Source organism: Perognathus longimembris, chromosome 23 (genome assembly GCF_023159225.1).
Source record: "Perognathus longimembris pacificus isolate PPM17 chromosome 23, ASM2315922v1, whole genome shotgun sequence".
Taxonomy (NCBI): Eukaryota; Metazoa; Chordata; class Mammalia; order Rodentia; family Heteromyidae; genus Perognathus; species Perognathus longimembris.
The window spans coordinates 16,803,777-16,814,677 of NC_063183.1; the positions used below are offsets into that span (position 1 = coordinate 16,803,777).

At 61.6% G+C, this 10,901-nt stretch overlaps 1 protein-coding gene across 1 annotated transcript; it reads right to left on the reverse strand.

Annotated features, from left to right (window-relative positions):
- Positions 1-550: 550 nt before the first annotated feature.
- Skor1 (SKI family transcriptional corepressor 1) lies at positions 551-9,793 on the reverse strand. Its single transcript, XM_048332679.1, is given in 10 exon segments — positions 551-645; positions 1,185-1,250; positions 1,799-1,873; positions 2,112-2,186; positions 3,917-3,988; positions 4,963-5,070; positions 6,113-6,200; positions 7,140-9,414; positions 9,689-9,723; positions 9,725-9,793. Coding segments are annotated over 10 exon segments (2,958 nt in total).
- Between the last annotated feature and the right edge of the window lie 1,108 nt (positions 9,794-10,901).

The window sequence follows — 10,901 nt, forward strand, 5'->3', positions numbered from 1 at the left end:
GAAAGAAAGAAAAAGAAACAAGCGGGAAACGCTCAGTAGGATTGGAAATAAATCCAGGAGAATAAAGGAAACAAATAATTTACGGCATAAATAAACCAAGTGAACCTTAATACGAAACCAAGAGACTCACAGTACATTTCTATCCATTGCACATAGCCACTTTGTCTTTAGGAACAAGTTTCAGACAGAGACGATGGGAGCCCCAGCAGGCGCCAGCAGAGTCGCTAGTTGTGTTCACAAGCCTGGGCCTGGGCTGAACAACCTGGCAGGTGGTTGGGAGAGATCTCCCCTTCCCTCACTCTCCTCACCCCACCCCCACCCCGTAGGTCCAGTCAGAACCCCTCGAATCTCAGTGGAGGGGCCAGGCCATATGTACACTGGGAAGTCCGTGGGCCCAGGAGGGGGCAGGCAAGGCTGGGGCGCCCTGAGGAGGCAGGCGGGCTGCTGTATTTACATCATGGGGTTCCAATGGCTTGTTCCTCGCTCTGGACCGCGGGGATTTACAGGGAGCAGCATGGCTTGAAGGCTCTCGGGTGTGGCCAGGCCGGCCCTAGGGCATCAACGGGGGCTTGAAGGAGCAGTTGCCAGTGCAGTGGCGAGGTGTCAACATCTTGCAGGAGAAGTGGTGCAGGGCATCGTGGGCTTCTGGGGAGAGTCACATGCGCCATGTTGGCCATCATCATCTGTCTAAACTCAACCCCCAAGTTCGCTTCCCAAGCCTGGCTGGCGCAACCCGCTGGACCCAGAGAGAGAAAGACAGAGGGGCAGAAAGGGGGAGAAGAGAGACAGAGTGAGAGCCGCTGGACCCAGAGAGAGAGAGAGACAGAGACAGAGAAAGACAGAGAAAGAGAGAGAGAGAGAGAGATTCTGGATGGCTCAGAACCACGTCTTCAGTTCAGTTGCCTCATTTGACAGAAGAGGAAACTGAGGCACCGAGAATGATCAATTCGCTGAACATCTAAGCAGGATCAGAAGGCAGACTTTTTCACAAGCTCTTTCCCCCTACGCTGTCATTGTAGAAAAATTAAATCCCTGTGACAGTCAGTTCTCCCCTCTCTCTCCTCCGTCTCTAGTCCTAGTAAACCCTGGTCTTCCTTCGCACCAATGCCACACCGTCCACCCATAAACTCCATCGCACAGCCAACCCCTGGCCCCCCATTCTGTCCCATTTGCTGGCTCCTCACCTTTTAGTTTCTGCTGGATGGCGTAGCGCGCCTTGCGCTCTTGGTCCAGTTCATTGCACAAGGTATCTGGGAAAATGGAGGAAAGAGTAGCTGGGGTCACGGCCAGGCTGCTTTGTCTCCACTACCTATCTCTCCCCTCTACACCCCCCCCCCCGCCTTCCCCCCCCCCACCCCTGCACAGACCCTAGCGGAGCAGGAAAAAAATATATAACTGCAGAAGCTGGAAGGGGTGGGGGTGCCAAGGCACCCAACTGCCGGCTGGCGGAGGGAGGAAATGGCCGGGGGATGGCGCTGAAAGGCAGACGGAGCTAACCAAAATTAAAGCAAACTTAGGCATTACTTCCCAGGTAATTTTACGCCTCGATTTTTAATTTAGAAACCATGGAAATTGCCGCGATAAGAAGTTCAATCACTCCATGTAATGATGCCTGCAAGCCGTTTGCTGGGCTCGCTTGCCATTCTGAGGCTAATCAGAGTATACAAAGGATATTAAATAAAAAAAATAATTGTTAAATTACCTTCCATTTAAATCTAAATGACTGAGCCAACACCGAGGCTCCTGCCAGAGGAGAGGCAGTTATGGCCGCATACGCCTCACCTGATTCTCCTCTTACCTCTGACGATTTGCAGCTGTTGCACCATTTCTTCCCGATAAGCCAATTCCCTCTTCATTTGATCCTGAAAATTATCTGTGCAAATTGATTAAGTGAGAGCTATAACACGCAGCTTCCTCCCCCAGCTCCCCTTCTCCACAGACTCCTGCCCCCTACCCCCACCTCACTCCTGCCTAGTCCTTAGCCCAGCTATGAACACTGGAGCGAGGAGTTTGGGGTTCCCTCTGGGTATTTGGTAGCAGCCACCAGCCCCCTGCAGGTCCCCGGGGCGGAGATGGGGATGTTGAGATGGAATGGGGAGGGGTGGAAGTACCTTTGAGACTTTGGAATTCTCGCTCGAGCTTCTTGCGGAGCTCCATTTGCTCTAAGAGCAATTTTTGCAGTTCCTCTGTGGAAGGAGGGGGAGGGGCAGGTGAGGGGAGGCCGGGGGTATGCAGGGACCTACTGCTGTGCACCCAAGTTCTGGAACCGTCCTTCAACCCTCTGACTTCCACTCGCCTCCAAGAGATTTGACCAAAGACCACATGGGGCTAGAGGGTAAGATCGCCAAGACATCCAAAAAGGTGGGGGATAACCTGTTTAGGAATTCTGGTCCAGGAAAGAATGATTGTCAAATCTGCTTTAAAGTTGTTCTTAATTCCCTAACTTTTTGTTGTTGTTGTTGTTGTTGTTGTTGTTGCCAGTCCTGGGGCTTGAACTCGGGGCCTGGGCACTGTCCCTGAGCTTCTTTTGCTCAAGGCTAGCACTCTACCACTTGAGCCACAGTGCCACTTCTGGCCTTTTCTGTGTATGTGGTGCTGAGGAGTTGAACCCAGAGCTTCATGCATGCTAGGCAAGCACTCTACCACTAAGCCACATTCCCAGCCCAACTCCCTAACTTTCGAAGATGGTCTGCAAAAGCCTGATTTTCCCACTTCAGATGACATTACCAATCCCTCCTTTCTATTAAAAAAAAAAACAAAAACGAGGGGAAAAATCTGGTTAAAGTCATGGACAGCCTTCTCAAAGAAATATACATCCTTAACAACTTGCCTACAGATTCGGGTGGTTCAAGGATGACCCCCCCCCCAACACACACAAAAAATCTGTGCTAAAACCTCCCAAATAAAACACCAGTGATTTTCACAGTAATGTGTGCCTCAAGAACGTGGATATGACTACTGACCACTTCCCTCCAATGTCCAATGTCCAACCCCATGGATCTCTAGGCTGGGTATTTAAAAGGCTCCGCTTGGTGCCTTTAGAAACTAGTTCCAGAGAAGTGGAAAGAAACGCTTTCCCCACAGTGGGGCCATTAGTTACCCCCCTCCCCAACAGATCAAGATCTCTTTCTTGCTGGGCACCAGTGGTGCACACCTGTAATCCCACTACTCAGGAAGATGAGATCTGAGCATCCAACTTCGGAAAGTCCATTGTCAGAGCAGTCCCTGAGACTCTCTCCAATGAACCGGCAAAAAGCCAGAGGTGGAGCTGTGGCTCAAGTGGTGGAACTCAGGGAGAGCACCCAGGCACCCAGCACTGACTGACAGTGACAGAGAGAGAGAGGGAGAGAGAGAGAGAAAGAGAGAGAGAGAGAGCCCTCTTCCTCTTCGCTTCAAACCATCTTCTACCCTTTGAAGGCTGAGCAGCAATAGGGTTGGGAGTTCCATTGCAAACAAGCCCCAGACTTCATTTGCTAATGCATCAATAGCTATATATTAATTTCAGAGAGACATTGATTGTAACCTCTCCCAAATTCCGAAAGCAAGTGCCTCACTGAAGTCTTCTTCTTCAGAAAACAAGTCTGTTTGCCACAGAGTTTAGAAGACCTAGATCAAGTTCTGAGTCTCCCTACTCATTTTTCTCCCTGGGTTCTTTGAAACGGGCTTAGGCCTTGGGAATGCAAACTTCCAATAAACTTCCAGCCTTTGGCTCACTCCCTGCAACTCCTATCCACGCGTAGACCCACGAGCCAGGACGCGCTCAAGAGTGTCCTTTTTACTCAGTGAATTGACAATAGATCCCCCTCCCCAGCTTGATGCCTTTTCCACACACCCCCAAGGGGAACTGCACCCATCTACAGGAAGGGGCTATCACCCCCAAGCACAAGGTAACCCCATGGTACAGACTGCACCTCACCTCTTGCCAGGTTTTCAATATCTTTCTCCACCAGCTGAGTTCCAGTGACATCCAAGGTGAGCCCATCATCTCCTGGGGTGCAAGGAAGAGCAGGAGAGAGAGAGAGGGAGAGAAAGAGAGAGAGAGAGAGAGAGAGAGAGAGACCTTCAGAGGGGGAGGGGTGAGCTTCCTGGAAAGGGGGTACACTCCAGGCTCCTCTAGAGTCGCTCCCCCGTATTTTCTTATTAGCATCAATCGGTTTTACAAGGCGATTTCATTCTGACATGTACATTCAATGTACCTAGATCAGACTACCCCTCCCTCCTTCCCAAACCCGACTCAACAAGCTTCATGGCTCCATTTGCACAAATGTTTATAAAGCATTGTGACCATATGTACCCAGCCCATTTGCCTTCCACCACACCCTGCACAAGACCTGTTTTACATTCCAGCCATTTTTTTAAAAAAAGTACATGCTTAAGGGAGACAATAAAACATGTACTATATACTTTCCAAGTCACTAAGGCAGGGGATAGAAGAGTGTGTAACCCATGAAGATGGGTTCCCCTGAGACAGGAAGTGCTCTTTCACCTAGTTTAAGTCCTTTTTTGTTTGTTTGTTTGTTTGTTTTGCCAGTCCAACCCTGGGCCTTGAGATCTGAGCCTGGGCACTGTCCTTGAGCTCCTTGTGGCTTGAGGCTTGCACTCTAATTGGAGATAAGAGTCTCACAGACTTTCCTGCCCTAGCTGGCTTCCAACCACCGTCTTCAATCTCAGATCTCATCCCCCTGAGTAGCTAGGACTACAGGTGTGAGCCAAGGTGGCCGGCCCCACTTACTTTTTAGTATGACCCTCACCCTTAACCAGAAAAGCCCCAAAGTCACCAAGGAGGTAGCAATTGCCTAAACCTGGATTACACTTCCCGGGCAATATTTATTTAAGTATCTACTCAAGCAGGAAGATAATTGTTTGCAAGTCTGTGGAGATCTGAGAGACCTGGGTCTGCAGCCGCAGCCTTTGGGGGCGGGGAGGGAGGAGGGGAAGGGAGGGCGGGATTCTAAGGCTCACCTCGATCTGTGTTTGTGGGGCTTGGCTGGGAGACACTCCTTTGGTCTGAATAGGATTTCCTCGTTTCCAAATCCTCGGTGGTCGAGTGATTGTCTTCCTTATCTGGTTCTTAAAGGCAATAAACCGAATTTCAAGGAGAGGCACAGAAACCATGACCCCGATACTGCCGAGCTTCCTCAGTTAGGGCGCCCAAGTCCTAATTAGAAGCGAGGTGGCCGCCTCGGGTCCCCGGCGGTGCGCCCGGGCGCGCACCCGGAGGCTTGGGGTCGGACCACTCCCTCCCCACCCTTCCCTGTGCGGGATCTGCCCCTCTCCCCGTTTGGTCCTCACACACACACACACACACACACACACACACACACCCCGCCCCGCACCAGCCCCTCAGAAAAGAGCTTGACGAACAGCCGAGCCCACCGGGGACCAACGACCTACATCGCTCGCAGATACTAGGGCACCGCGAGCACGCATGGCCACTGATTGTCCGCGCGGTTCCTGCAGAGATCTCACCCCAGGAACTGACCTTCAGGTCTTAGTAGTGGTGCGTGCGTGCGTGCGTGTGCGTTTGTGTGTGTGTTTGTGTATGTGTGTCATTGACGGGGCGGCTCGGGGGGCACGGGGTGCTTGGCTTGCTGAGACCCCAGGCCCCTCCGCTAGCGATCTGGTCCCTGACACAAGGCCAGGCTTCTCCCTTCCCACTCCCACTCGCGCGTTGGGACGCAGCTTCGCCGGCGGCTGTGCGGTACCCAAGGGGGCAGCCGCGCGCCCCGTTGTGCCACCCAAACCGGAATGGCCACGGTGTGTCTGTGTGTGGGGGGGGAACCCTGAGGCCCAACACCCCCGCTGAATGCGAGGACCTGAAGGGGGTGCGGGACGCGGTGGTGGAAAGGTTTTACGCACGTTAAGAGGCGTCTTGGGACGTGGCGTGTGCGATGGAAGAGGGGGTGGTGACTGAAGTAACCAAACCATAGGAGTTGGGAGTTGGCGCTCGGCATCATTTTTATTTCAGTATTCTCTCCCTCTTCCCCGCCCCCAGTCTCTCTTCTCTCCCCCCCCCCCCTCCCCGCCCTTCCTTAAAAGGCCTTCCTGGGCCTCAGCCCCCCAGCCTGAGGCTCCCGGGGCGGCGATGGCCGGCGGCCTCCGCGGGCGTTACCGTGGGCCTCGGGGGTGCGTAGATAGGCGGCCGCGGACCCCAGCGCCGCCGCCGCGCTCTTCGCCAGCTCGTCCCGCTCCGCGTACACCTGCGGCGGCCAAGGAAACACGGGCGGTTAGGGGGAGGCCGTGTGCGCCCGCACACCCGGGTCCTGCGGCGGGGGGGGGGGGGGGGCCCGGGGAGGCCGCGGGGGCTGGCGGAGCGCGTCCTGCCCGCGGGGCGCACGCGTCCTCGCTCCCCTCCACTCCCAGCCCCCCACCCCCACCCCGAGTCACAGAAGTCGATCGGGGGGGGGGCGGTAATTATTAGCACACCCCGGGGCACCGGACTCCAAACACACAAAGCGAGCGCTCCCGCGCCAGCCTCGGTTCCAGCGTGTCCCCCCCACCCCCCGCCCGTCCGCCCCCCTCTCACCACGGCCCGCGCCCCGTTCCAGGCCGGAAGGACACCTTTCCCGTGCGGTTAAGGATTCGGGTTGTCATGAACCGAATGGAAATCTATGTGTACAGGTGTGCGCCAACCATGCCAACATGGATGATTCTGGCAAAGCCACCACCTGGCCTTCCACTGAGAATCCCTTCCCCCCCCACCCCACCCCGCCCCGCACCCCGGGGTGCTCCTGCCAACCCCCCCCCCCAGGGCAGAGCTGCCCGGGACGACCCGGGGACGGGCTGCCGCCCCCCAACTGGTTAATGTTCTGGGGAACAGCCCCCCCCACCCCCCGCCATGGCCTGGAGACCACTCTTCTCTGGTTCGGGGTCCCTTTCTCTCCTCTGTTTTCTTCGTCCTCATCCAGACCCCCTCTTTTGTGTCTCCTTCTGCTTTTCCGGGGCCGCCTGCCCGTCCCTCTCCACTTCCACCCGCAAAAACAAAGCCCCGCGGTTCTCCCCGCGCGGGTGCCCTCTCCGCCCCCCTCCTCGGCCGGGGGAGGGGGGCTCCCCTCGAGCCCGCCCTCCTTCCCCGGGTGCGCGGCCCGTCCGCGGGGGGGGGGGGGAGGCAGCCCCGGCGGGGTGGGCGCGGGGCTCACCTTGGCCGCCGCGGGGACTCCTCCGAGAGGCCCGCACGGCTCTCCGCGGAGCTCGTAGCCGCCGCTCGGCGGGCTCCTCTCGGGTCTCCGTACCGCGTCGTCGGCCGCCAAGTCCCCAAACGCGGTCCCGTCGGTGGCGGCGGGCCCCAGGCGGCGCCGGGGGCGAGGGCTCCCGCCGCCCTCGGGTGAGTCCGTGCGCCCGTCGGCGCCCGGGGAGGGGGCCGGCGGGGGCCCCAGCCGCGGGTCACTCTCGGGGCCCCCTCCGCCTCCGCCGGGCGCGCCGGGCTCGGCCTCCTCCGGGGCGCTCTCCTCGTCGGGGAAGCGGTTGGACTCCACGTCCACCTCGGGCTCGTCCGCGGTGTCCACGTCGGGGGAGGCGGAGTGGTAGCTGGAGCTGCCCTCGCTCAGGAAGTCCGGGCTCACGTAGCCGGCGGCCGCGGCGGCGGGGGTGGCGGCGCCGGGCCCGGGCGCGCGCGCAGGCCCCGCGCCGTAGGCGTCGCGGGCGCTGCCGTAGAGCTTGGCGATGCTCTCCGCGTCCTTGACCACGGGCCGGAAGGCCGACACGTAGGAGGCTTTGCGCGCGGGCGGCGGCGGCGGCGGGGGCAGCGGGCCCAGCGGCGGCGGGAGCGCGTCCTCCGCGCCGTCCTCGTCCAGGGGCCCCCGGGACAGGGCGCTGGCGCAGCGCTCCTCCGCGCCCAGGCCGCCCTCCTTGGCGGGCTCGGCCCCGTCCAGGGGCTCCGGGCCGCCGCCGCCGCCCGCGGCCGCCGCCGCCGCCGCCGCCGCCGCCGCCACCGCGGCCGCCACGGCCTTGGCCTGGCTCTGAGCGGCCGGGTAGGGCGGCACCGGGAGGCTGCCCGCCGCCGGCCAGAACATGGGGAACGTCGGGTACACCGTGGCGGCGGCGGCGGCGGCGGCGACGGCGGCCGCGTCCTTGGCCGCGCCGGGGGGCTGGTGCCCCCAGAACATGGCGCCGCCGCCGGGACCCGCCCCGGCCCCCGGGGGCAAGTGGCCGGCGCCCGGGCCGCCCGCGCCGCCGCCGGTGCCCGCGCCGCCGCCGCCGCCGCCGCCGCCGCCCCCGGCGCCGGGGCCCCCCTTGGGCTCGCCCGCGCCCAGCACCGGGTCGTCCTTCTTGGGACACAGGCCGAACGCCGTGGGGAAGCCGTAAGGGTGCGGGAAGAGCGGCGGGGGCAGCTTCTGCAGGAGTCCGAAGCCTTTGCTGGGCACCGGGATCACCGGGTAGCTGCGCACGCCCGCGCCGCCGCCGGGCCCTCCGGGGCCCGCCGGCCCGGTGGCGGCGGCGGCGGCGGCGGCGGCGGCCAGGCCGAGCCCGCGCTGCGGATGGGGCGGGGGTGGCCCCGGAGGCCCGGCCGCCTCGTCCTCGCCGCCACAGCGCAGGTTCTTGTGGGGCGGCGGGCCGGGGACCAGGTCCGTGCCGCACCCGGGCGCCCCCCCGCCGCCGCCGCCGCCGCCGCCGCCGCCGGCGCCCCCCTTCCCGGGCCCGCCCGCCCCGCCGCCGGCGCCGCTGCCTTGCAGCGAGAAGGTCCGCTTGCGGGTGCCGCCGTTAAACATGGCCTTGACGTCCTCCCACGCGTGGCTCAGCTCGTCCGTGGCCGACTTGTCGCTGAGCTTGAGGTGCCGGCGCCACGAGTTGAAGTTGGCGGCGTCGGGCTGCGTGTACTTGGCGTCGGGCGTGCGGTGCGAGTGGAAGATGAACTTGTTGGGCGAGAAGTACATGCTGCAGTAGCCGCACTTGATGCACTTGGCGCGCGAGCTGTTGTAGCGCGCGGGGATGAAGCTGCCGCGCGAGCCCCACGCGCACTCGTGCACCACGTCGAAGGCGAAGTTCTCCGGCAGCTTGGGCGGCTTGTGCTCGCCCAGGAACGACTTGCACAGGCGCTCCGCCTCGCGCTTGGTGATCATGCCGCAGCGGCGCGACGAGATGGGCATGGCCCCGGCCCGGCGCAGGATCTCCAGCTGCACCGGCGTGCACTGCACGCACGTGATGCCCAGGGCCACGCGCCGGTTGTGGATCTCATTGTAGCTGTAGTTCTTGAGCAGCGTGTTGGAGATCTGCGCCAGGCACAGGCGCTCCTGGCCGTCGATGACCAGCGACACGATGGGCACCCCGTACAGAGACGTCTCGCCCACTTGGTTGGGCTTGAGGGCGCTAGAGCCCGAGTAGGGCTGCAGTTCCTGTTTGGAGTTGGGGGACGAGCTGCCCTCGAGTCCCGGCCCCAGCTGAGTGGTCAGAGCCTCCATGCCGCCGCTCCTGCGAGAAACAGAGAAAGCGGAGAGCAGATGAGCCATTCGCGGGCGCTACAGCCAGCCATCCAGCCAGCCACCGCGCGGCCCGCCCCAGCGGGGCGCCGACGGGGCTGCGCCCCGGGACGCCAGGCGGGGCGGGGGGGGGCGGGGAGGCGCGCTCACTCGCCCCCCCCTGGACACCACGCTTTTGTTTTTCAATCTGGCGTTGACACGAAAACAAAAGGGGGGGGGGACTTGAGAGGGAAGAAGTGGGGGGGGGGGGGGAGGAACGGGAAGATCTCGGGAATGATCCAGCAGCGTCTAGGAACCCAATACCGTTTTTCGGACTGGGGAAAAAGTGAGACCCAGAGACGGAGAGTGACTTGCCCGGGGCCACACAGTAACGCCATGGCCAAACCCCGCTGTCCCGCGGGTGCGCAGGTTCGCAGGTTCGCGCGCCTCCAGCCACCCTCTCAAGCCACCTTCGCTGCCTGCCTGGCCCTGAAGCCCAGACTTTGGGGACCCGAGGCCCCTCTGCTCAGGAGCGCGCGTACGCGGACGGACGGGGCGGGGGCGAAGGAGGGGCGGTCACTGCTCATCTCCAGACTGAGGGTGGGGTGAGGGGAGCAGGGAGGAGGGGGGGACCCGGGGCCGCCCGGCAGGGGAGGAGGCGGAGGCCGCCGCTGTGGGCGCGCTGAGTGCCACCCTCTCCCCAGCACGTCACTGACGCCCAGACCCTGGGTGGCCCTCGCGGCCCGGCTCCTCGCTGACAGGCTTCTGGGGACCACAGGGAGGGTTTCCACAAACCCCGAGCTTTTTTTTTCTTCTGGCGCCTCTCGTTCGTTGAGCAGCAAGATTGGGGCTGCATCTGTAAACTGCGCTCTTCCCAGCCATCGGGGGTACCGGGAGAGCGTCGTTTCTCCCCCTGTTTTCTGCACTCCGGCTGCTTTCCATGTGGGTCAGCGCTCGGGACGGAATGATTCCCAGGGAAGTTTCTCGGGAGCCACTTATTTCCGTTTCCAGTGGCCCACTCCCCCCGACCTCCCCTCCACCCATGCGTGCCCTTCTCACCCCGGACAGCACAGGCTACCGGGGGCCCAGGGCTTCTTCCTGGGGCGTGTGCGCGTGTGGACCCTCCCGCGCTGCTGTCCAGGGTCCTGTGGGCTCGCGGGGACCTGCGAGCCGGGAACTCACTACCGAGCTTTAGGCACAAAAGTTGCGGTTGGTCCCGCGATTTGCTCTCTGGGCAGGGAATGGAGGTCGCTGGGCCCGTAGATCTAGGGGGACGGGGACAGTGATATTTAGGGCCTTCTTCAAAGGGCTCCCCGCTCAGCCACGTGTCCTCAGCCGGCCAGGCTCCAACCTGGGCTACAGCTGCAGGTGCTCCGCTGCCCCGGGCGGCCCGAGCCAGAGGGCGCCGCCCCTAAACGAGGCTGGAAAGGCAAACCTGGTTTGAGGAGCTCCAGCCTGAACGGGAGTCTCGGTTCCAAAGCCTTCAGTGAAGGAGACGGGCATCCA